Raw genomic sequence first — 27,285 nt, forward strand, 5'->3', positions numbered from 1 at the left:
ATGGTATTGAATTCCCACTTGAACAGACATATGGAAAATTTACTTGACATTTATTGCCTTTTTTTAACTGTGGACTTTGCTCCTGTGGGTTCTCTCAGGGATGCACTGATGATGACAACTGGTAACAGTCCTTATTTTAACATCGATTTATGCGTAAAACACAAAGCTTTTCAGCGGTTTAAAATGTGTGACTCATATCTGTAGTCTTAAGAACAGACTCAGCCTCTCCAAGTCCATGCTTCTGCAAATCGGGAATAGCAACCAGTCCCACACAAAGCACCTGTCACAGTTCCGCCTCCCCGAACCATATGCTCTCTCTGCTGCTACTGAATACTAACCAAACACCAACACCACACCTTTGTTGCAGCCATCCACTGAGGGGCAATGGCATTGTCTTGGCTCCACTTTCCAAGCAACTGTCATTTGAACCATTTGCATCTGCAGTCAGTGCTAAGCGTATCCAGCTTCTGCCACTCCGAATGGAAGTAGTAAACATTCAGTCAAAAAGGGGGGCATTAGCAGTTATAGGAAAAAAACATTTTGCAATCGTATCCAGTGCTACATTATTAATTTTTGACTAATTCCTAGTTTGTGTCCCAGAAAATATGTAAATGTTTTTGCAATATATGCAAATTTCCCCAACATGGAGTCTTCATATCCAAGACTCTCTTTGAAGTTTGCTAAATTATCTCACATGGTCTTTGCTGGATGTGTTACTGAGGTAATATAAGAGAGAGGATGAATTATTAAAACAAGGACTGTAATGAAATTGCAAGGTCAATTCAAAGGTTACATTTTTTTGCTGACGGAAGCTGTCGAGCGCTGGAGCTACATTTTCCAACAATTCAAAGATAGGGAAATCATGGCTTTGTCGCTCACTGAACTGTAGGACTTGAACTAAAGCAGAGTTGGGAGAGGTACAGAAAGGATTCCAATTTTATTTGAATGAAAGAGTAACAACATGGACCTTTTTATATAAATCAAAGTTTACAATGCATCAAAGAATCAAAAGGAGATGGATATTTTTTTTCCCTCTATTTCTTTATGTCGCTGAAAAGTAATCAAAAACCACGAGCAGTAATTCTTGAATCCTTGCACCGCCAAAGCCAGTATTAATTAATATGGTTCTGAGTGTCTGGCGATGCAATTAACGGCAAATATTTAGGTCATCTTTTCTTTTTTTTTTTGCAGGGTGTTCTCTGACAGTTGAAGTCACACTGCAGGAATGTCTTCCCCAAGCAGTGCTTTTCACTTATTAAAGGATCAATCAAATATTTATTACACAAGCACACTTCACTCGAGAGACTTTAACACGTTCACAGATTTTCAGTCATGTTGCAGCGTTGGATGAGAAAATTAATGTTTCTGTTTGCTTCACTAACTCCTCACTCTGGAAAGGATTTTCTATTTAAACAAAGGAAACCCTGTGAAGACAATTACTCATTCAAAGCAGCAGCAGTAGCCGCTCCCGAGGTGCATATGTGAGCACTAATGTTCAGTGAGTGATTTTTGTATTCACAGCGGTGTGATTGTGAATCAAAGTGTCTTAAGAGAGCTTGGTGGGAAACCCAGTTATAGGCGGCAATGGGGTATGTAATAAGATTCTGTCACTCTGTAATGGAGTGGCAGGGCTGGCACGTTCAGCTCTCGCTGATCAGATTTTATCCGGGTTCATCACGGGAAGCAAGACCCACTACGAAAAAACAATACACCTTCCCCTGCTGGTTGAGTGCTTGTGAAAGACCGTGCTTTACTTTTGGGCCTTTTTGTTGGTAAGATTTCATCCATTTCAGGTGTAGCCTTTGTTCAGGCATGAACTTATGAATGCAACATGTTTTACTCTGATTCGTTAGAACTAATGACCTTCGTTTAACCAAGGAAGTGCAGATGAAGTGAAAATTAGACCAATCCATTTCCCAAGCCCAATTTAGTGACAGTATGATGAGCAAAATTGATTTTCCTTTCCATATGAATCCATCATGATACAATATATTGTATCTGCGCAAAGAATGGCCTGTGATGTAGTCTCCTCCCATCATTTATCCAAGTTAATTTAATCTAAAACTGGACAGGGGTCATTTTGTAGTCAATAAGTTAAATAATCAGATTTCTGTTTTATGGAATTCTTTGTAGTATAACTAATTAGCTGTGTAATATCAGGAACTCAGCCCTACTCTGCAACACGACAGTTCAGGGGTTTGATTTCAAATGCTTGGAGGAGGAAGTAACTGAAAGGGTTGCAACCATAGGATCTTGTCTGTATTTTACTGCAAACTCTTACCATGACTGAAATCACGCATCCCACTAAAAGGGCGATGAAGTATTTTCAGATGGATGAATAATGTTCTCGCGGATACATTTTCGATTTCAAATAATTTATTATTTAGCAGTTGAATTTTAATATCTATATTACCTTTATATATTTTTTGCAATACGTAATACATGTGTCCCCTGATGTCAGCATCCAATGTTTGCTCATGATGAATGCAAATCCACAGTCTACAACTGGCCTGTGATTACACTGTGTCACCCAAGTGTAAAACAGGCTAATGCAAACATTGTAGGTATAAAAAAAATGGTTCACATTTTAAATTAGCAAACAGACCTCATAAGCCAATTAAAATAAATATATGCACAATGCCAGTTGTAAATAAAAATTGTATCTCAACCTAACCTATAGTGATGTTTTTTTACCCAGTTTTAATTGGCTCTTTCTAAGCCTGCCCCCGACAGTTAATGCTTCTAATACTGTAGCATAGCCTATATAAACATTAATAGAAGCAAATTCAACACTGGATTCTTGATTTCACACAGAGGTAGACAAAGCTGATGGCTTTTGCTTTATATAGAATGCAGCCTCATGGGTAGTGCGGTAAGCAGGAGATAGCTGATCAGACTAATCAATTCATCGTTCTACCCAGTTGCAGAATACATGGACATGAATAAACATCATAATTTCCCATTGCAGTGTAAAACTGCCTGAAGTGTTGTCGGTTAAAATGTGATAACCCTGTGAGCTGAGCTCACATCGTGAATGTTAACACTTGTAGGATTACAAGGAAAGACATAACATATTTGTCCAACAAAAAACTATCTCAGAGATGGATGGTCTGGAGTGGGAGACTTTCCAAATCAAATGACGAACAGGGCAGAACTAAGACTAAAGTTAGGCTCCTCTATAATTGCAGAAGTCTTACTGTAGGTAGTGCTATTCTTAGCCAGACATGCTCATATTTAAAGCCTAGATTATAAAATCCTTACATTTAATGCATTTCCTTTACTTTTGTTCCTGTGAATTTTGGTTTGAATGCCAGGTGTCGTTCTTATAGAGAAATCCCACTAGAGCAGAATTCCACCAACAGACCTACAAGGAAAAACGTACAGGGGCAAAAGTGTTCAAAGTCAGTGGGTGGCACAGATGGTGATCTATCAAAGATGACTCACAGTATGAGCGGATGGGTGGCTTATTGGTGTTGTCCTTCTGTCTGTAGTAATGGACAACCTTGTAGAGAGCCCGTAAGGAAATTGAAAATACTGGAAAAAAAATTCTGAAAATAAATTATGTCACAGTCGTCTTTATTTACAGTGAATGTAAGCCTGATTCAAGTTTCAAAATATTTCTAGTCTCAAAGACCACAGTAGTCAACGGTCAGCATTCATTCTGCGCAGTTTAGGGGGCAGGTTGTCCTCTGGCCGACTCCCTAACAAAGGGATCTGGATCGTTGGGGTCGGACCAGATATGATGCTCATGGATGCTGGCAGGCTGTATTTCTCCATCTCAACCTCCTCTGCATCTCCTTCCAAGGACAGCAGCTGGACTTGCTCCTCCAGCTGCACCTTCCTCGTAACCGGGATTGAACCAGACCTCAGCCTCTGAATACTATGTGGAAGGTCTCCTGTGCTGGAGGCCTTCCCCCCAGGCGCGACTGGTACCGTCTTCAGTCCCCTCCAGATGAGCTCATCCTTGGTGGAGCTCATGCGCTGCAGTTTACTGGGCAGCCTGAAGGCTTGGTCTTCCACATGTCCTGCACTGTCCGCTGAGAGGAGCCTTTCCCTGCGGCCTCCACGGCCACCTTCTCCCTGCAGAGGGGAGGACTGGGTGGGTGCTATGGGCAGAGGGTTGGGTGACGTCAACAAGGACTCCTCCTGTTCTTTCATGCTGTGAGGAGGTGTAGGGACCTCAAAGGTGTTGTGGAATTGAGAGTAGTCAACTCTGAAGAAGCCCTCCTCCAGTGACATGACGGGAAGGAAGCGATGGCCCCACAAGACTTCATCTTCAGTATAAGATGTCCTCGCCTGGCACGTCATGCCTACAGAGGCAAGAGACAGCCTTGACAAATATCTCAATACTGGCAAGAAAAGACAAAAACAATAGTCTATGTTAATATAAATAAATAAAGACGATGAGTTATTAAATATAAAGGACGTACAGACAGATGGGGAAAAGAACGAGAAGTGTAGAATTGCTCAAGGGAAAAGAGAGACAAACAGAGATGCGGGGGGGCAGCACAAATGGAGAGGAGCTTGTGCTGCTGAATAATAAAAGTTCATGAAATCAAACACTTAAATATTTTTTTTGTTATTGAGGAACATTTATGAAAAGGAGGGTTTAAGTTATTATTTAACGCAGAATACTTAAATATGCTCTGACCAGTGGTCTCCACGATGCCCTCCAGGATGACAACGATCTCAAATTGCTCATTCATCAGTGAGCGCTGCGACAGATCAAAGAATGGGCTCTCGGTGTTGATCTCATGGCAGATGGTCAGAGGTGACACCAGGAAGAGCTGGTCCGCCCCTGTCCCAAAACCCACATCCAGCTCACACTGGTCCAGGGGCAGGAACTCTCCCTCCGGAGTCTGCCGGGACTGGAAACACAAACAATCCCGACAAAATACATTTACATTTATTCAGAGACAATCATCAATCAATTGAGGGACACACTGTATAACCTGTTGCTTTACTCTTTATTTACACTTTCACCTTTCCTGCATCTGACCGTTCTACTTTGTGATCAAGGGGAAGTCCCTTTATATAAACCATCTGGTGAGGTTATATGTATTCCGGTTACTCTTGTTTATCTGTCAAGAGTGAATGATTTACAAGGAAAATGTGTGTGGGGGGGGGGGGGTTCCAGGACATTTTACCAAAAAACAAGCAGAAACCCATTTAATTGTTGACATGATTGAATAAAGGTGACATATATTCTGCCTCGGTATGATTCAAATGGTTCTTTCTGTCATCTTGTGTTGATTTATATGGAAACGAGTCTCCCTGGCCCTCAACCGAGGAATCAATTGGTCCACAGATGACAAACAGCCTGTCATTTCTATTCACTGTGATGTTGAGGACAGACGAGTGTGACGTTTCACGGGACGACGTTTGGGCGCACAGATCGCTGTCTCGTCTCCGTGAGAGCGTTTTAACCCATCATGCTGTACAGTAATGGGCTTTCCCAAAATATGCAGATGAGGAGTCCAGGTTAGAAATCATGCTAATTAAATTGATAAGCTGCTTGATGGAATACAATCAAGTGTCATATTCTGTGTCAGTGCTGGGCTTTTTTTTATGCTGGTCATTGCTCCATTGACGAACCTCTGCCAAGGAAGGCACAATCCACGTGACACTTAATGGTTTTAACAAGATGACAGCATTGTGTGTTCTTGTGCTGCGACTTAACAGCCAGTGTCGAGGGGAAATTAATGGCTTTTGGTCGCGGACCTGATATACAGGGAGTGCTTCATTTACTTAGCCACATGAGATCCAGGTTGAGTGAAAGCTGGCTCCGTCCCCTGAGACACACTTCCATCTTAGTGACATTGTGTGTGTGTGTGTGTGTAGGTGTGTGTGTCTTAAATGCACCTGTCTCCTTGTGTGTGGACATATGCCCAGCTGAGCTGGATCCCTGGAGCTTTGGCCCAGACATCAAACATAATGCTCAAACAGACGCCACATTTGAGCTGCTATTACAAATCTCCAGACAGAATCACTTAAAGCAATGCAATAGTCTTTTTTTTTTTTGCTCTCCTTTTCTCTCTTTCTCCGTCTCTCTCTCTCTCTGCTTTGCCACCAGAAATAGACAGCAACTATTTGGAAATCATGCTGAGATTTCATCCTGCCTTCTAAACAATTGCTTGTCTATCTCCTACTGCGGACCAACCTACTGAGACAAGCCAAAACTGACATCGACAAGTATAACCCAGATGTCAGTCAGCCTCTCTGTCTTCTTTTTTTTTTCCTCCAGCTACGATGTATCCTTTACCTGGTGAACCAGATGCAATCTAGTTTAATTATTTTTAATTTCAATTTTGCCAGTGCCACATGCACTATATGATATGATTTATTAATTAAATCTGTATTAATATTCATGGGAATTCAAGGACAAATGTTTTGTCTTGAAGTATCTAACTGCAGTAAAAATAGCATAAATGACAAAATATAACTGACACTTGAAAAATCAGCTCTTTCCTGTTGTTTTGAGTGTGGTTACGTCTGTGGGATTGTAAACTAGGGCTGTGAAGAAGCAAAGTAATCCACATCACATTGTTGCAAAGTAAGAGTGAGCGGAGCTTAGAATTCTGATTTGTGCGTCATCATTAGTGTGTCGTGCTGAGAAAACCTCAGAGACTCGGTACAATTGTAGTATTTAGGACTGTCCACCATACACAACTGCTAACAAAAGATTTCTTTAAAAAAAATTAAAATAATTTAAGCTTTTTGCCTATAAATCCAAGTGTTTTTATCCATCACCAGGAGCATTCCTGTGTTTTCATATTCAGGAACGGTTTAGGTATTGTTCAAAGAAATCCCGCATGTCAGGGTCAGGTGGGTTCTTACGGTAATACAAGCAGTTATTTTCACATCATCGCACACAGATGAGTGCAGCAAGCAGGATTTCAGATGACACTGCTATCCTCAGCCGACTGTGATAAGACAAGTCCTTCAGTCACTCATGCAGTGTGATTGTTCTGCACCATGGATCTACAGTGAATCATGCACAAGTGATCATACATGATTATCCAAATAATCAGGTCTGCTCTTAGATTTCTATTTACATTCACCCGAATAAGGAGTTGGACTTGCCCGTGTTGACCTCCGCTGTTTTTGCAAGCGTTTATAAATCTGTCTGTCTGCCTTCCTGCTAGCAACAGACCTCGAAAAAATATGGACGGATCTTGAGGAAATTTTCCGGAAATATTGGGAATGTGATGAGATTCTGGATCACTTGGGTCAAATCTGGATTGTGGATATTATTGAGATTTTTCCCCAAAAAATGGGGTTTTAGCCTGCTGTGTATTTAATATTGTAGTAAAGTAAATACTGCTCCAAAATATGTCGAGCTTGCTTAACATGCAAAAGATATGGATGAGGACCCTTAAAATAATATGAATAAAAATAAAGCAATTTGCAATGTATCTAGGTCCCATAAGAATTTACAACCTATGTCAATCCCTGAAAATTGATTGCAGTTTCCATGTGGCGGTGCATTTATACAACTGCACGGTTAAGATTTACTGCCTCCCCACTCTGCTTTGGTCGCTCCCACGTCATGCCGACCTTGTGCCGTGTGTTACCTGAACACATGCCACTGTTTTCACACACTACGGGTTTATGCAAAGTAGTTTTACTCATCTGCACCATGCTGTAGAGTAAAAATCTGAGATTTTAGCAGACAATAATGCTAATAAAAATATATTGGTAGATATTATCCATCTGTGAAAGAATATTCATAAAGCATTAGAAACTGCTCTAGGTATATTTATTTCTGACTACATCTGGTTCTATACCATGCAGGCGCAGTGTACTCTGATCTGCTTTTACTGTTATGAATCAGAAAATGCTGGTGTCACACTCCTCCAGTGGGGCTTATTGTATCAAATAAAGACCATAATCTAATTTTATCTCATCAAGTTTTCATGGGGGGGGTCATAAAAAGTGGTGATTTTTCCAATGTCCATAAAATTGGCACACTCACACATTATGCAGACCAATCTCACCAAGGTCAAACATTACAGTCTGCTCCATGGCTGAATATAGTGCTTTTATTCTATAATACACACTGAAAGAATCATAGTATAGATGCTTATAGGTCGATTAATTGCAAGAAGCACACCACATTTTCTCTGCCTTTCAAGGTTATTAATTATAGACAAAATGAAGTAACATAAAATACAGCTCATTCCACAGAGAAATGAAGCATTAGCGATAATAACTTATTCAGTCATCGCTTTCAATGTGTGAGCATTTTTAATTTGCTCTTACTCAAATGAAAATTACGACTAAGATTGGAGTGAAAACATTATTTAAAATTCAAATATGTATTTGTGCAACACATCATTAACTACTGTACTACTACTAGTAGTAGTAGCACACTAATAATACTGATCTGATAGTGCTAAGCTTCATACTGAAATGAGTGGTGGTAAATTGCATGTGTAATCACAGCTACCCTGGGGAAGAATGATGGAAATGTGGCCAACAAACACACAACAACAGCAAAAATATGTGTGTGTTCACTACAAATCTATCTATAAAGTTGCAGGAGAGGAAAAGGTCAATCATTAAAATGCATAAATCCTCGATGTTGAGCCTTTGTAAAGCCTCCAGGGGACGTAGTCAACGTTGGAGATGAATGGAGATGCAATACACGCCTTGAAAAGCCCAAGGACATTTAGAAACAAATTAAATGTCTGTCATCTTAATCTCAGTCTGATGGTGAAGCTGGCCGCCCCTTTACCTGTGAGGTGATTTGTGGATACACTGCGCACCTGTGACCTACCTTGATGAGTTTGCACCTGATCTGCGCAGACACCATGTGGCTATTCCGCAGGTTCCCCACCCGAAACATGAGACACAACTTCCCGTCCCGCTGGGAAACCACCGCGTCCTGGCTGAACATCAGCGTCTCGGCGCGCTTCTTCGGCTGCGACATCTTGATGAACATGCAGCCGATGAGGAAGGCGTCCACGATGGACCCCAGCAGCGACTGGAAGAGGAAGAGGATGATGCCCTCCGGACACTTCTCGGTGATGTAGCGATGGCCGTAGCCGATGGTCGCCTCCGTTTCGATGAAGAACAGGAACGCGGAGGGAAAGTTGTACACGTTGGCGACGCACGGCGTGTAGGACGCGTCGCCGCGGCCGCCTTGGCTCAGGTCGCCGCGGATGTAGGCGATCACCCACCACATGGAAGCCATAAACAGCCACGCCACCGTGTACGTGAGGATGAAGATGAGTAGGTTCCAGCGCCACTTGAGATCCACCAGCGTGGTGAACAGGTCGGAGATGTACCGGCTCGTCTCCCCGCCCAGGTTCCCGTGCTGGACGTTGCAGCGGCCGTTCTTCTCCACAAAACGCTGCCTCTTCTTCTTCACCGGCGCGGAGAAAGTGATGCCGCTGCTGGTGCTGACCACCTGGTAGTCCTCCCCAAATTTCCTCCGTACGGCCGACATGGTAATTCCTTTACTTGGGGGGAAAAATGATCAATAGTTTGTGGAGAATCGGGCTCTTTGCGCGAACTTTGGTTAATTCCTTGCTCAAAGCCGCGGGATAACATTCAGCGCTCCTGCGAGGTGGAGACGCGCCTCCTGCAGATTAATCTCAAGGGAGCAGAGATTCTGCGCAAAACATGATTTTACGCAAAGGAGTCCGCTGGAAGCACTAACTTTTTCCTTCGTTGTCAGTCATGAAGGAACAAATAAAAAACACATTCAGGATTAGATTTTTAGATGCCGTGTCCTTGGTAGATCCACTGCGGTGCTGATGTGAATAGCAGGCGACAGTGCGCACTTCTGCCTGGGGGGACACTCCGATAGGTGGGACTTTAAATTACAGAGTGGAATTATGTATAACAGGAGTGGCACATTTTCCTTCCGAGGGGTGAGGGAGCTTTCACAAGGCGATTTATTTTTAGTTGTAAACGCAGGTTAATACAATGTGGCTAACCTTTAATTTTTATATTATTTTTCTGCACATTGCGTCCTGATGTTTTTCTTGTTGTCTGTTTACCTACATCTTCTGTAGAACAATGTATTATAAAACTGGTCATTATTAAAAGCCACGTATTTGAAACGATGGATGACTATTTGGTTCCCTCTAGTGTTAATTCAGTGGAAGTACACCTTAGATAAAGGCAAAGACTGCAGATATGAATCGCATTATAGCGTAGAATACTCAATATTCAATTTGATAGAGGCTGAGAATAAGATCTAATTCATATTGTCAGTTCTTAAAGTAATTTATGGAATCAAGATCCGTCTATATGTGCTCTTATATTTAGGATTGAGCATCACATCCAGTGTGATTTTTCTATTTGTTTTCTATCACACTTATGAGAAATAGGCTAATATTATTCACAGATCATTATGAAATTGGAAAATATGGAGCGTTTTTTTTTTAAATAGTGATTTCCTCTTTAGCTGCATCATTGGATATAATCATCTCTCAATTTAAAACAGCCTGCACTTTTCTTTCCATTTTAATCAACTAAAAATAAAGAAATGAGAGATCGATATAACAGGGAGAGGGAAATGCATTTGACACAATGAGATGATGTGAAAATGACATGGAGATGCGCCTCCTGCAAACATCGGTCAATAGTCAACCGAGATCATGAGGATTTCATCATATAAACTGCACTAACAACTAAGTATAAGCCTAAATAGGGTCTTTCATGTCAGTAATAACGAGATAATTAAACGTATCTGTCATTTTATGAGGCAAAGAGTTGCATGTTGCATGACGTCATGCGTCTTTTTCGTTACGGTAACTGTTCATGTTCGTGCGTCTGGTTTGTTTACAATACTGTGGGGCGGGATAGTCTCGCTGTCCAATCACGGTCCATGAAATCTCGCGAGACTCTGCAGCCTTCGCCTGTCTCCTCTCACGACCCGTCCGCTGCACCCATAATTCCCCGCGCCAAGACAAGATGGAAGAAAGAAGCCACCGCCGGAGAACAATGTTTTGACAATAAAACCCCAACGCTGTAAAGACGTAGAGATTATAGACGCATTCTAAACCAACTGCGGTCATGCGTGGGTGAGTGCGAGAATATTTATGACGTAATTCGGAGAAAAAGGTCTTTGTCGAGATTGGAGCATCGGGAATTGTCTGGCCCGACGCGAACGGGAGACGCACTGAGACCCAGCGTCATTGTTTCTGTTGCATGGGCCGTAATGCGGCTTTTCAGACGGGGCAGCTAGCGGCTAACTAGCTAGCTCATGGCAGCTTTATTGTTACAAGCACAGCTGCCTTAAACCGTGTGCCTGCGTAGCGATCGGTCGCTTGATCTGTCCTCTCGTACCTCCGTTCGCCGAAGAAGGTTTTGCAGGTTTAATACACCGGTAAGCTTTAACCGGTTGCAATTGCAGCTAAGGTTAGCTAACAATTATTAGAGCGCCAGCGCTGCTCGCAGCCAAGACAGGTTTGATTTCACGACCGTCATCAAAGGTTGGAAATGCGTGAATGAGTCATCTGTGCTTCAAAGATCAATTTGAAGCGATCTTTCGCTTCGCTTTCGCCATGTCGGATGTTATTATAGATCACGTATCTCAATCCTTCTGTGATTTATTCGTGCTATTTGATTTCACAACGTGCCCCCCCTCCCATATAAATGCTGTTTAGTGGTCAATAGCGTCTAATCGCGGATTCCGTTTGGACTTTTGCGAGCATATGTTATAAAGCAAGGCTTAAATGTTGAGTTAAATGCACGTTATTTTCGACTTGTGCGTCTTCGGGGGTCACTTTGACTTGAACCGGATGACTGGTCGGGGGTTTTGTATCAGGTCTTAGTCGAGTGTTTTGACGGAAAGATGCGTTCTCATCGCAGTCTCATTGTGCCGAACCGGTTTGCTAGCTATGCTAACGGCCTGGCTAACTGTTGTGCATCACAAAAGCTCCTCGGCTTTCTCTTGGATTCAGCGTTGCGTAGCCAAATGGTCGGCTGGGCTAAACCAAACAATGCATTCTCACTCCGTTCACTCTCCTGTGCTCGTTTCGATGCACACAGAAGCACGATTTCTCCTGACCAAAAAAAGAAAAAAAGAAAAAATGACTGAAATGTCTTGCGGAATTTGACCTAAATATTGTTTGATGTCGAGAAGTATAGTGAGCTAGTTCAATTTGACAATATTCCAGCTGATTCAGCTCGCACGTATTTGCATTTTGAAACAAAGATGGCACGTTGTGTTGTGCCAAAGTGTGAAACAATACTGATATCTGTATAAAAGCTATGTAGCTACAGATTTGATTTTGGCTACAATCCAAGTCACGTGTGATGCTACATTTCACTGAAAGGACAATACTAGTCGAAGATTGGATGTTTGTGTATTTCTCACCAAAGATCTGTGTGTGTTTTTCTTTTTTACTTTAAAATATGTAAATAAATCCTCACATATTGATATTATTTGTTCGTAATAGCTGTGTCTCTAGAGGTTTAAAATCTGACTTTAAAAAATTGTTAGAACCCTGACATACGTTTACTAAATTGATTTATATGTAAGTTTATTTTCATAAAACGTAACGGATCAATGCATAAATAAATAAAATCTGATCAATTTTAAGTCCTCTGCTTTGTTGGCTCTAAACACCTTTTTGCTCCTTAGTAAAACGGATTAATTCCGGGTTTTTTTTTGGTCTGGGATTTCCATTTTTTGTTCAGAAAATAGCCTTCTGTAGCGTGAACGCCTTTATTGAAGATGTTTCATTTTTCTGTGCCTGCCTCTGCTCTTGCCCTCATAATCTCAATGAGGAATATGACTAACAAGGTCGAAGCACCGCTGACAGAATGCTGCTCTAATAATGGCTATTGGCTATGATGTTTCATTCATGTATGCAAGCACAGTGTCTTACATAAAAACTGAACTTGTTCAGGCTTGGAAGGAACCTATTTTGTAGTATATTTTGGAACTACTTTGCATTAATGGACTTTTAGCATCACGACAGTCAAACACCAGATGCCAAAAAAAACATCCATCAAATCGTAATTCCACCTCCTCCATTTATCAGTGTTGGACAGACCTTCTGGGTTGGATTATCCACCTGATCTACACAGACAGCATTGTGGAGCAGCGGTACACAGCTAAAAAATCGTGACTGCAGCCATTGGCGTCTTTTTCAAGTGTATATGACATGCTGATTGTGAAAGAATGTAAGTTGTGACGTGCTAGAAAGATGTGCTAAAGGTCGGATGGCACTGATTAACTGGAATGTCCAGTTTTGCCGTTTATTTGTAATTTACATTAAATTGAGTTTTTTTGTTGTTGTCAGTGGTTTATAAAACATTAACAGTATTAGATTTACAGCATTTTTGTCCAAGTGAGATATTTTCAATTCGAGACTTATTTGTTGACCGGTGTAAATTGTCTGAAATCATGAATGCATTTGTTTTTTGTCCTCTTTCAGGATATTCTCCTTCATCTCTCTTTAAGACCGGCTGGCTCCTTCTTCCCTGCACAAGGCAAACCAACCAACATGAGTATTATTCAAGACAAATTAGGAAATGAGTTTTTGCGCAACGGTAGCATGGACCCCAACTTTGCACCAGGTATGCTTATGTTCAGCCACCTGCCGCCTGTTACCAGCTTTACGAGGCTGGCCTCCCAGTCTGTCATGGGTGAGATTCCTCAGGAGATGATCCTGAAGAAAGAGCGCGACTCGCCCCCAGAACACCAGGGCGCCGTCGCCGCCAACACAGGGGGCTTCCTTCATAGCATGGGCATTAAACAGGAGCGGCTCAGCGAACTGGATTACCGTATGCCCCTCTACGGTATAGCTGGAGGAGTAGGGGTGAGCTGTGCTGCAGGGGGCGTGGGGAAGAGCGGCACTGACATGCCGGACATGTCTTACGGCAACCACCATCAGAATCACCAGAGCATGCTTCTGCATGACCTCAGCCTCAGCAACGTCCGGTCCCTTGGAGAACCGGTGAGAGGAGCGTGGTGGTTCTAAATATCGTTTCTTTTGATAAATTGAGATTTTGTTTAATGTATTCATTTGACGCTTTTTTTTCCCCCTTTTCTGCTTAAGCATGAATTGCAATGTGTAAGCTTTTTATTTATAGACATTGTGTTTGTCTGTAGATACCTGGTAGACCAGGTAAAGAGACAAAGGAGCCCTCGGGAAGAAGAGGGCGAAGAAGCAATGGGGATGGGCAGGGAGGCAAAGCGCGAAGGAAACGCAATGATACTGCAAAGGTTAATCCCTTATCTGTTTTCATCATCTTTCCCAGTACCTGAGAAAAATCTGTCTCAGTAGAAAAACGTGCGCTTTTTGAAGATAAATATATTTCAAGCCTGAGCTGCGTGTGATGTGGACAAGTCAGCAGTGTTGAATTTTCTCTCCTGGTCCTCTTGTAGGCGATGATGTTGGATGCAGATGGAGCCTGCATGTCCCCCAGCTCAAAACCACATATCTGTGAGCACTGCAGTGCTGCCTTCCGCAGCTCCTACCACTTGCGCAGGCATGTGCTCATCCACACAGGTAGGAGACTTTCGCTGCTTTTTTTTGATTCGTACCGATCGCCCTGAGAGACGGGGCTTTTTATGGTGCCAGTCGATGGCCAGAACCAGGCATGACTCAGTTATTACTCATGTATTTCCAGACGTCTTAGTCATTCTCTTTGCTGGGAATTCCTCGTGTGGTTCTTGAAAGTTGATCTCATAAAAGATTCAAAGAAAATTCATTTGTTCTATGAGCCGAGGCATCGACAGGCTATTACTGGTTATAGAGACTTGACACTAGATTGTGTGTGTGTGTGTGTGTGTGTGTGTGAGGGTTAGGGTTATTAACCCTTGTGTTAATTTAAGTACATAAACACGGGTTCTTCAACATCTGCTGTGTTTTCTGTCTTATTTTGTGCATCCTGTGTTCGACCCAACATGGTCTCATTGTCATTGAACACGGTTATGTGACAAGATGGGCGTTATTTAATGCGGGGGGGTGGATGGTTGTACTCTTGATTGCACAGGGGAGAGGCCTTTCCGCTGCAGTCAGTGTAACATGAGCTTCATACAGAAGTACCTGCTCCAGCGACACGAGAAGATCCACAGCGGTGAGTTTCTGGACTTGTATTTATCGTATCACCTGCATGTCACCTCAAGTTCTAACCTGGATGCTCCTGTCTCGCGTAGGAGAGAAGCCCTTCAGTTGTGACCAGTGTAACATGCGTTTCATCCAGAAGTACCACATGGAACGACACAAAAGGACACACAGTGGCGAGAAGCCATACCGCTGCGATACCTGCCAACAAGTGAGCCACGTGTATTCTGTTTTAGTACCTTGCCCCCTTACTTTTAGCTGTAAAGATCTTACTTTGAAGAGCATTTACGATTTAAGTTACCCTTATCTATCAGTACATAACGGAATAGTCTGCTTGCGTCTCTAGAGTCATTGGACAGAATTCTGTTAATGTTCTCACATGAAATTCACTCGGTGTATCGTCTTACTTCCTTTCTGCTTCCTCCTTCCTGTGGAAACTAAGCCTTTGCACCCTTTTTTTCCCCCCATCCTTCTGTCCAGTTTTTCTCAAGAACAGACCGGTTACTGAAGCACAAACGGACTTGTGGAGAAGCCATAAAGAAAGGCCTGGACCCAAGCATGCTGGAGCTCAGCGAAGCAGAGCTCGGCCATGGCAGCTATTCACTCACTCAGGGAAACTCCACCACCTCCGGACGCAAGAGGGCCAAGTCCAAAAATAACGAGGGTGGCGAACGCAAGAGGAAGAAGAATGCCTCTGCGACATTGGCCGCAGCCTCGCCCTCTGGGGAAATGGTCCGTGATCTGGGCCTACAGGACTTCAGCATGGAGCACCCCACAGGTTCTGGCCCCGCCTTGCAGGGACGTAATCCCAAATTGGTCTTTAAAAAGGCTGGTCGTAAGTGCCAGGACAAGGGCCTACTTTCTCTGGAAGATGGTGTCAATGGACAAAAAGGGTTGGCCCAGAAACCTGACCCCATGGATCATGTGGAGGGTTCTGGTCTTGATAATTTAGGTCTACTCCAAAGCACTGGAAACAACAAGCAGGGGCCGACCACCAGCAACTATGACGATGCAATGCAGTTTGTGAAAAAGCGGCGCTACCTCCATGCAGTTAATGACTATGGAGCCGGCTCACTGCACATGGCATCCCAGGGCGGCGGTGCCATTCAGGGCTCCCTTGGGCCAGAACCCACTCTGGCCATGCTGGACACCTCACCTTTAGAACTAAAGCACGACAAGTCGGGCATTCCAGACGAGGTGTTACAAAGCCTGCTAGACCATTATAGCCATAAACCAGAGGGGACACATCACCACGACGTGACCTTTGACCTGTCGGACCATCCGCATCACGTGGACCTACAGCCAGCGGCCCCTGTTACGCCTGAGCTGGAGGATGACTCGCCCAATGGCGGCGACAAGACGGCAGTGATGAGCGAGTACTCAAAGTTCCTGCTGCAGGCGCTGGAGCGCACCAGCCATAGCGGACCCTTCCCCAGCCTTGGCCCCACCGGTCCGTTTCCACTCCTGTCCAGCAGCTCCAGTCCTACAGGTCCCATGTTCTCTGACAAGCACGCGTATACTTCATCCCCACTGGATTGTGGCTACCCCCCTACAGTTTCTTCCCCTCTTTCCATCGTGGCCCCTTCGTCAACCTCCTCATCCTCTTCCAAGTCCCACTACGGTATGCTCGTTGGCTCCCCCTCCCAGGCAGGCTACCATCTCAGCTTAGAATCTACAACTCACCAGCAGCTGACTCCATCTCAGGAGCTGACAGAGCAACTGGAGAAGCAGCACTCGCCCGGCGCCTTCAACCTACCTCCCCAGGATCTGACTGTCTCGGCAGAAGGCTCCAAGGGGCAGCAGCCCAAGGTGGGAGGGAACGCCGCGCCCACCAACGGCTCAAGCTACCCAGACCTGTCCCCACTGAATCCCCCTAAAGAAACCACCTATCAGATTGAGAACTTCGCTCAGGCCTTTGGCTCCCAGTTCAAGTCAGGGCGGCGGACCCCTCTGAGCTACGGCAGCGATCCTGGATCAGAGGTTGACCACCGGATACGGACTCCAGTGTCAGAATTCTCAGGGTATACCAGTTTGTTAGCTGACGTCAGTGAGCCAGTGAGCACAGGATCAAAAAACCCGACACGCCAAAGTTTCAGATAAGGGTCGAACGAGGTGATTTCTGGAATCGGTTGTTGCGTTGCTGTCCATATGGTCCCTGTACCATCCTGATTTTGTTCTTGTAGCATTTTTTTTAACACTGCCATTAAATATTGACACAAAATGACCAGGGAGGGTCTTACATGGCCTCAAATGCAATTTTTAAAAAATATTTTCATTTATATTATGTATTTAGTCACTCAATTTTTTATTTTTTTTATATGGGTAGTGGTTTTGATATGAACGTGCCGTAGATTGAAATGTAATTTAAGACATTTATAGGGTAGCTATAAACTTGCTTGATTTCTTTGCTCTCTTTTTTCTGGACTGTGTTTTACCAATCAACATACCATTGTAAAGTAATAATGTATAATGTTGATAATTTCAATAATAACATTTGTGGCAGGGAAAGGCCCAGAATTCAAATGGCAAAAAAAATAAATATATTGTCTGTTACAAGAAACTTATTAACTCAGGAAAATAGGCAAAATTGTGTAATGAGACTTTGTATTATGAGATGCAATTAGCACAGTTTTTACAGGTGTACATTGAGCCTACAGAGCTTTGATTTTGTTTTTGTGTTGTGTTTTTAACTCGGAACGGCAAATTACAATACACGATCATGTTTGGTTTCTGCTGCGCGTAGCTTCGTTGAGATTATGGACGGTACTGTTGTGTCAACGTGAAGACATCCACATCTTTCCTGAGAGCCACGCGTAGACGAGGTATTTATACATTATTGCGGCGTTCAGGCCACGGCACGCACACAATTTATTCTGAAGGGAAGGGGCTGTTTGAACGGAACAGACTCGTTTGTCCACTTGAAGTTGTGAGTCGGTGAAGCCGGTCTAACCACGCACTCATCTGGTTTGTGCTCGCTTGTAGAAAAGACACAATTTAGACAACAATGCGACCCGTGGCTGATTGTGTTGTATCAAACTGCAATGACGTCAGTCTGCAAGATTCATCAACTGTTGCTGCACTAATGTGTCTTTAAACAAATCGCCACTCCTTGCTGTTCTTTTGTGTCAGTGGAACCAAACAAGCACTTTTTAAAATAAAAACTACAACAAATCATTGGAAATGAAAAGCAACCCATTCAATTTGCATATGTAATAAGTGGTTATTATTGTTAATGGTTATTCATGTTTTAAAAGGAGAAAACTGTGAACAGGGATTTGGTGGGTGGGTGGGCGGGATGGGAAGGTTTAGAGGGAAGAAGTGAAAGGCTGGATTATAAAATGGGATTTGTTCGGCATGATCAAGGGCAACTAAATGTTTGTTTGTTTTTTGATGGAATGGTTAGAATTCCATTCAAGGTGGGGAGTTCTTTCTGAAGGTTCCTCATGTGATGTAAAAAGACAATTTGCCATAATTTTGTTATACAATATTTTAGAGTACCTCTTTGTATTTAAGTGTTTTGAGTGACGGGCTGACATGCTGGAACCCCTTTGTCTTTAGACCCCAGGTTATGTTGGATGCATACCCAAACCCTTTTATTTATTCTCCACTAACTGCAACGCAAGTCTGTAACACATTTTTCTGCAAGTGATCAGGTGTTTTAAATCCTACTGTTATTGGTATGTGCAAGGAAATGTGTCCATAATTCAGCTAAGAAACAGAAAAGTAAAGTTAAACCTGCAACCCCTCCCCAAAATGCAGCTGTGCACTCACAAGAACAAACAATGGCCTTCTTTGTCTTCCATGGCTAAAGCCATTCTATCCCGGCAGCCAGGGTTGATATTTAATTTAGTTGATTTCCTGTGAACCGTACCCCCCCCCCCCCCCCCCCCTTCCTTTTCCCATGTCTGTGAGCTCCACAGCTAAGAGACTTTGATGCTGCTCAGATCACAGGGAACAAAGACTGACCAGCCGCCTCGCTCCAAACAGACACTATGCTTTTAAAAGAGACGAAAAGTAGAGACGGAGAGAAAAAAAGACAATAAGATTGACCTAAATATACCTCATATCAATAAAGCGTAAGAAAGCAGGGACATGCGTTTCATGTATGTAGTGGAAATATTTGTAGTATAGGTTTGACATGTTGTATAATCATTTGACACTGCCTGTGTTTACAATAATAGAACAAGTGACTCGTCAAAATGCAAATGTATGTTTTTGTTTTCTGTAAAAACAGCCACACCAAGCAGTGTTGCATTCTAGATGCCTCAGAACGTTCATGTTTCTCATGTTATATCCCTTATTTTTGTTACTTGCCATAATGTGTTTGATATGATCTCTAGAAGGATATTGTTTACAAAAATGTACAAAAACACTAAAATTGTGTGTCAAGGTTTTTTTTTTTCTCTCCAGTATGCATGTTAAAGATTTTTGTATGGCTTTTTTTCCCCCTGACAGTCACCTCAATACCAAATTTTGTAGCAGAAGCCTCCCCGATTCCTTTGTCTTATTTGTTCTAGACTCCTTGTGATATGATTTCCCAGGCTGTACCTGTTATTGAGATGATGAATGGATTAGAGAAGCCAATAAAACCTTTTGTTACAAAAATAAAAGTGCATGTGTGGGGTTTTTATCTCAATAGCAGAGCTGAAAATCAGATGACCTGATCACTAAATATAATACCAGGTAAGTCACCTTTCTAAATTGTCTCTTTCACTGTTTCTGACAGGGGCAGCAAACAAAAAAAAATCTTGTTTATTTGTAGAATTAATGAGTCAATAAAGTCTCACTTTTGTCCTGTGTTTTAGAGTTAAAATACATATAAAAGTAAAAGTAGGCTACTGGCCATCTAATATATTTTTTATTGCTTTATAACCTGTTTAGTAACCATGATACGTTATTCAATCTAAATTGCCCTTCTACGAACTGAGGAACAGAGAGAATTTGTAGTGGCATTAGAAATGCTCAAGTGAATTGCTTCAAAGGTTGGCAGGTTAAATATTATATACTTTGACATGTAAACTATGTCTTCCTGTTGTACCGTATGACAAATGAAATCTAGATTTGAGCCTCTCTAAAGCTTTCATCCTAACAGCGACAGACTGATGCATTAAAACACTAGGGTGGCAGTAGCTCAGGCTACAGGTGACATCACCTTACAGTGGCACAGACCCTAAAATGATCAAATGAGACCCTGCCACCAGAAGATGGGGTTGTTACACTGACTAACTGCAGTAGCAAAAACTAGTTCCTCAAAATGTTTTTGCATGTCATACAAGCAGCCCACAATGTACTGTAAAGGTAATCTTTATCCGTTATATGGAATAAATATGAATACACGTTGGATTAATTAATATAGGTTCTTCCCTTCTACGTGTGCACCATCCTTTTCAGTTGAATCCAAATATGTGAGTTGCTTACACAAATTAGTCTAAAATGATGACGAAAAAATAAAATAAAATCCTTCCTCTTTGTGTTCAGGAAAATGTAATTAATTCCTGCATTCACCCCTTAATCCTGATGCATTCCAAGATTTAATGGGTTCTTCTCTGCCAGATAATACAATAGAGCTGAATTTGAATCTGCCAAAAAGGAGCATATAAAGAATGGAGAATAGTGAATTAATAAGAATCCAGTAATACACCTGATTCTGAAGTGAGAAACTCTACATAACTACTGAGGAATGCATAAAAACTAAAATCTGCTACACTTGATGTGTTTATTTTCTTGTTAACAGTTTTTTGGGGGGGATACATAAATGGATGAATGAACCATTATGCGGAAGCAGACGTTTTGTTCCTTCTTTTCATACTCTGTTTGGTTTGTTCCTTTTCTTGATAAAGCTTTGGAGACATCATGTCATCTGTTTTATTAGCTGCCTTTTCTTCCTCCACCCCCTCATTAACTTTTTATGTTGACAGAGCAGGGTGGAGTTGAGTTGAGGATGGCCATAACCGTGTGTGACTTTGGACCGACAGTCAACAAAGGGAACGAGAAGCAGTTATTGCTCAGTGATCTACGCTGGTACTCCTAAAAGCAATGTGTTCATAAAACCTACTTGTAAAAAGAATGCTTTAAAATGTTAAGCTTTTATACTCTGTTTTTTTTTTTTTTTTTTTTTTAGATGAGCACATACTAGTGAGCTATTTCAACTACACTGAAAAAAAAAGACATTTGTCACACTGATTTATACGTAACTGCATGATATGTACTCTATGGGTGGCGATGCATGATAACTCAGAGTTTACCTTCCTGTGTCAGTTCTTTTCAACCACGCTTCCTTATTATTCTATTTTTATCTCATATTTTATGATGTCTTTTAACCAAAGGTCATATTATTATATTGTCCCACCCAGTTCTATTTGCCACAAGACTTCCAGGACAGAACTTTAGTCATGGTTTAAATTGGCCTTTGAAATGATGCCTAAGTACTTCTGTTTTATGTGTTTACAGCTATAGAGATAAGTTCAGCCCCCCCCAAAAAAAAAAAAATATGTGCATGACATCACTTACCAGAGATGTTGATCTGATTTTGAACCCTGATAATGATGTCTGTCAGTACACCTCCCCGATATATCACATCCACCTACGTAAATATAGTATAATGTACTGTATGTCATTATGTTTATTGGTCTTCATATGGTATCATTAACTCCTGACGAAGTCTGCAAACAAACAGTTTAGCGCCTTAGACTCTGTTATCCGTTTTCTTGGAAACCAACTAATGTGAGCTCAGGCTCAGGCATTCAAACACTTATGAGTACAAAGGCAATTAATAGAATAAAATAATCATCATCTCCGGGCCAGTTCCTTTGGGGTTTATATTTAATCATTGAGCATGTAAGGCTTGGATTGTGGTATCATTTAATGATATTTTCAGGGCAATTTGATTATTCGCTATGTGGCTGATTAATCTTTTCACACTACAGCCTCCCCTGTTATAGCTTGGATTGGTCAACTCTCAGAATGTTCTCTGGACATAAACTAGCTGCCAATCTATGGGTGATAAACAGACTTTACTGGGTGGGAAATGTGGGTTACTTAGTGACACTCTGCTGCTTTCGGAGGAGTGGCTTATAAAAATTGTCATTGCACGACAACTGAGCCTTCATTATCCAGGTCTTCAGGGCACTAAAGCCTCATACACGAATATTCCTCTTTGATGTTCTTTCTTGGGACGGTTTTTCAGTAAATGACCTTCCGATGGCTCTACAATTAAAGCACCTCTTTGTCCTGTGGCTTGTTGCAGCCTGTCTTGGTAAGTTACCGAAGTGTTTGTTAAAATTAAATTCTAACCATGAAAAAAAACTCATCATTATTAAATTCTGTTAACTAGGATGCTTATAGGTCCAATTAACAGCATAACTTCATAACAACGTTTTATTTTTAAATCTGATGTATTGATTTATTATTAAAAGAAAACTTTTTTGTATGTTAAAACTCAGCCTTTTAGACAGTCAGAATATGAGTGTACATTATATTTTGACTATTAGTTCACCATATATCAGGTAATAAACAAAAGTTCATTCTGCTGGCATATATTTCCATCAAAGCATATTATTTGATCATTAAATACTGACAATCATATACTTTACCTGAATACGTCTTATAACGAATAATTTCCTTTCTCTCATGTAATCAGTCCTTCTCTCAGCCAGACATTAGAAACTGTGGAGCTCATTTCAGTAGAGTTGTTCTCCTTCATGTCTGTTGGTCTTTAACATTTTCAGCTTCAGGAAAAACAGCAGAAACAATTCCAGCGACAACAACAGTTCCGACTGAAGGAACAACAACAGAAACAATTACAGTGACAACAGCAGTTCCGACTGAAGGAACAACAACAGAAACAATTACAGTGACAACAGCAGTTCCGACTGAAGGAACAACAACAGAAACAATTACAGTGACAACAGCAGTTCCGACTGAAGGGACAACAACAGAAACAATTACGGTGACAACAGCAGTTCCGACTGAAGGGACAACAACAGAAACAATTACAGTGACAACAGCAGTTCCGACTGATGGGACAACAACAGAAACAATTACAGTGACAACAGCAGTTCCGACTGATGGGACAACAACAGAAACAATTCCAGCGACAACAACAGTTCCGACTGAAGGAACAACAACAGAAACAATTACAGTGACAACAGCAGTTCCGACTGAAGGAACAACAACAGAAACAATTACAGTGACAACAGCAGTTCCGACTGAAGGGACAACAACAGAAACAATTACAGTGACAACAGCAGTTCCAACTGAAGGGACAACAACAGAAACAATTACAGTGACAACAGCACTTCCGACTGAAGGGACAACAACAGAAACAATTACAGTGACAACAGCAGTTCCGACTGAAGGGACAACAACAGAAACAATTACAGTGACAACAGCAGTTCCGACTGATGGGACAACAACAGAAACAATTACAGTGACAACAGCACTTCCGACTGAAGGGACAACAACAGCAGTTGTTCCAACAACAGCTGGAACAACCAGCGGAAGTTCAAGTGCACCTTCTTCAACACCTTCAGGTAATTCCACTTAAGGTCAACTTTTTTTTTCCTTATTTCAGAGATGCCCACACAATGTTGTAATTACATATTCTGTTGCATAATTTCTTCACTTTGACCTAAAAGATCCTTGCGGAGCAAATCAGTGTAGCCGCGGGAGCACCTGCCAGCCACGTGCTAATCAAACCTTTGTGTGCTTGTGCCTGCCTGGTGATTTCTACAATAACATTAGCAAAAGCTGCGAAAATGGTGAGTACTGATGTTTAAGTGCATGCCACCACTATGTAACTGTTACTTCATGGAACTTTGTGAATATAGTTATAACTGTACTGTCAGGCCAGTCACCCTTGTAAGCGCTTTTAGAGGATCAGTGCTAAAAGCATAATACCTACAGTATATAGAATATAATTAAGAATTTAAATAAATGTTTGAAATGGCCTGTTATCACATCATATTTTTCTGTTTTAGCCAAAGTATTTCCTGGACAGCTAACCCTGCCTAAATCAAAACATTCTGACAAAATATACGACAAAACATCAATAGAATTTTTGGAGGTTTCAAAACTTATTGAAGATGTGGTAAGAACTCATGTTTCTCTTGTTATTAGTGTGTCTTGATTTTCATTTCATTTCATACTGCTTGTATATTTACACCGTAGCGTTTGATGCCTCATCGCCTTCATTGACTGTGATATTTAATGCTGATTTTCACCTTTTACTTTTTCAACAAATCTTTGACTCCACATCGAGCTGTGGTTTCCTACTGCAAACATAGAGTTTACAATCCTGCTCTGTAATGCACAAATTAGAAAAGAAAAAATATTTGTGCTTATTTCGTTCACTGGAAACAACGATAGCAGATATGTGTAATTGTAAAACTACCTAGTGCTGTACCTATTTTTCAAACATTCCTGTATTAAGTTTTAGCCAAGGAGTATCCCAGTAAAATAAATGCATTTTCTTTCCAAAACAGCTATTGGCTATTTTTTCCAACCCTGATTACCTTGACTCTACATTGTTGGAACTCAGGTGAGTCTCTGGGTGACAATGTGCTTAACATTCTTATGTCTCTGTCTTAAATTATACTTCCTCCACATATCCGATTTACAATAAAAAAAATATTATTTGAGCTATTTTTTTTCTTATACAGGCCCATGAAGAGCAAAGATCGGTCAAGCTCAGAAAATTGGATCAGTGCAACTGTAGAGATCGTATTCAAAGCATCCGCTTCCATCAAAACAGTGGATGTTGAGGCGAAAATTGAGGAATATATTCGCTTAAATTGTTCTGAGTGTATTCTGTCAAATGGCAGTTTTTCAAGTAAGAATATTTCTGTATATTTTGTGCCGCTGCGTTCATTGCTTAACCATGTTTTTTCCCCTCATTCAAGATGTAAGCCTGTGCAACATGGAGGCCTGTGATGAGAAAACTATGCAATGCAACTCAGAAGATGGATCTTTTAACTGCACCTGTTTGGACACCTATGCTAAAACGAACTTCAGCAGCAGAATATGCACGTGTAAGAGTGTTTAACCTGTATGTGTGTGTGTGTGTGTGCGTGTGTGTGCCTGTGTCAATCCGCACGTCAAATTAATAACCTCAAACCTTTCTCCTTTTCTAGCTTGTCCCAGTGGCCAACGAGCTGTGGATTTTGAATGTGTTGGGTAAGTGCTTAAATTTCATCACATATATTCAGAAAAATATCTATCAATCAATGTATTAATTAAAAACTAAACAACATTTCATGTGAATCATCACGGGGAGGGAAAAGCTGTGGGTATTGACGATAAATGTGTGTCGGTAAACATGTTGGATATTAACAAAAATTGGAAGTTGAACATCGTCTTGTCTTTCAGTTGTCCGTACGGTTATTCTGGTTTCAACTGCATGGAATGTGAGTATAGATCATGTGTTTGACAGTGACGGCGACAAAAATAAAACTATAAAATGCATAATGGTCATAGTTTTTCTAAAGAGTATACGAGCTCTTAAGATTAAGATACTGTATAATGCTTTTCATCAGGCAAGTATAAATTACAATATTCTTCATCTTCAATCCAATTTCTGCTCATATACAACATCCTAATATAATTTTGATATACATTATGTTCTGGCAAAAATATAATCCTAATGACAGTAAAAGTTTAAAGACAACGTGTAAGACTAAAGTGTTTGTTAAGTGTGCCGTTCAACCTAATTACTTATTCAGGCCTATTGATTTAATAAATAACATTAAGCTATGGACTGCAGTGGATTTTTATGCTTGCCGTAATTCAGGAAGTAGGTCGGCTTAAATATTTCTAAGGCAATTTTAACTGTGTTATTGTCTTTGTTAGCCTGGAAGCTGGCGGTTCTAGTCGTTGGCACCATCTTTGGGATACTGGTGCTCCTCATAATCATTATTTTGCCTATAGTGGTGTGCAGGTGAGTTTCTCGTCTGTTCCCCAATACACTTACAATTTAATATTGCCTGTGCCAAGTATTTGCAATGTTTCCCTGCTTGTTAGTGTCACACATTCATCTTTATGCCCGGTATATTTAACCTAAATCCTTTTTAAAAATACATGTAGACGATATAACAGTATCGACAGTCACATGAGGTACCTTCTTTTCAGGATTTCAAAGAAGAGCAAAAATGCAGATGAAGTTCCATTGGTTAGTAACCGTGTCTCCAATGGCCACGCAGCCTTGGCTGACGCCTTGAACAAGACTGGCGTGCCTCGAATCCCACGAGCTGCAACCACCATCAGCTGGGACAATAAGAACAATCTGGAGATGACTCAGAGCAATGACCAACAAAACTACCTTCCTGTAAGAAACCATCTGTGTTTGATGTGCAGTGAGATTAAGTTTAAGAAGCATCAGTAGATTCGGGATGAAAATGAAATGAAAATTACACTTTTTTGGCCATTATGACACAAGGAAACGTCTTTTCATTCTAGCGAATATACGAAGACGAAGATGACATGACACCATATGCTCGATCCAAGAGCGGCCTCCCTAGTCAACGATCGATCAACCCATATGCCCAGGATCCATCCGAGATGAACTCTGCGTCAAGTAACGGCCAAAGCAACCCTTACTACACGCACGACAATGGAGGACGATTCTAATAACAGGAATCCACAAAGGACACTACCAGAACCAGAATTTACTGGAGACACCTCAATTACCATTAATAATGCTTACATCTGCACACCATTAATATGATATGATAATCAAAGGCATGAAAAAAGTACTAATTATTTGCTATTTACTGTTCTAGAAAGTAACCCTTAATGCTCACACTTTAAATTCATCTCTGACCAATAATAAGCTGTCATGAAACATATCTGTTTTGCTTTGACTAATCCTTGTGAAAGGTTTATTTATGAGACATCCTGTAAATCTTTTGAAATTTGGTTTTTCATACAATCTCTGATGTTCTGCAGCATCAAATCAAACTGGATCCACTTGTAATATGTAATATACAGTTCTCGGATCTGAAAACAATTTTGATTTTACGTTTCTTTATTTTTTTGTTCATGGGAAAAATCAAAAAAAATTGAACATTTATATAATCAGTGTCATGTCAATAGGCTAGTGTGTAATTTGAGTGAAAATAGGAATTTTCCCACGAGGAATAATTAACACTGGTAATCCTTCTACTTTTAATGAGGATGAAGTCCAGATATGAGGATGTTATGTTTCCATGCCAGTTAATGTCTTGATTATATGTAAAATGATTTTAGTTTATAAAGA

The 27,285-nt window shown here is 41.2% G+C and overlaps 2 protein-coding genes across 2 annotated transcripts; one reads left to right on the plus strand and one right to left on the minus strand.

Annotated features, from left to right (window-relative positions):
* Positions 1-3,642: 3,642 nt before the first annotated feature.
* Positions 3,643-9,451, minus strand: LOC137914305 (G protein-activated inward rectifier potassium channel 1-like). Its single transcript, XM_068757910.1, has 3 exons — positions 8,780-9,451; positions 4,652-4,868; positions 3,643-4,310 (listed from the first exon to the last, which is right to left on the minus strand). The coding sequence occupies exons 1-3, from the start codon at positions 9,449-9,451 to the stop codon at positions 3,643-3,645; spliced, it is 1,557 nt and encodes a 518-aa protein (XP_068614011.1).
* A 4,018-nt stretch (positions 9,452-13,469) lies between these two features.
* On the plus strand, positions 13,470-17,135 carry LOC137914304 (zinc finger protein 281-like). The gene is made up of 7 exons (XM_068757909.1): positions 13,470-13,778; positions 13,815-13,901; positions 14,078-14,191; positions 14,354-14,477; positions 14,965-15,048; positions 15,128-15,246; positions 15,516-17,135. The coding sequence occupies exons 1-7, from the start codon at positions 13,470-13,472 to the stop codon at positions 17,133-17,135; spliced, it is 2,457 nt and encodes an 818-aa protein (XP_068614010.1).
* The last annotated feature ends 10,150 nt before the right edge of the window (positions 17,136-27,285 follow it).

Source organism: Brachionichthys hirsutus, unplaced genomic scaffold (assembly GCF_040956055.1).
Source record: "Brachionichthys hirsutus isolate HB-005 unplaced genomic scaffold, CSIRO-AGI_Bhir_v1 contig_862, whole genome shotgun sequence".
NCBI lineage: Eukaryota > Metazoa > Chordata > Actinopteri > Lophiiformes > Brachionichthyidae > Brachionichthys > Brachionichthys hirsutus.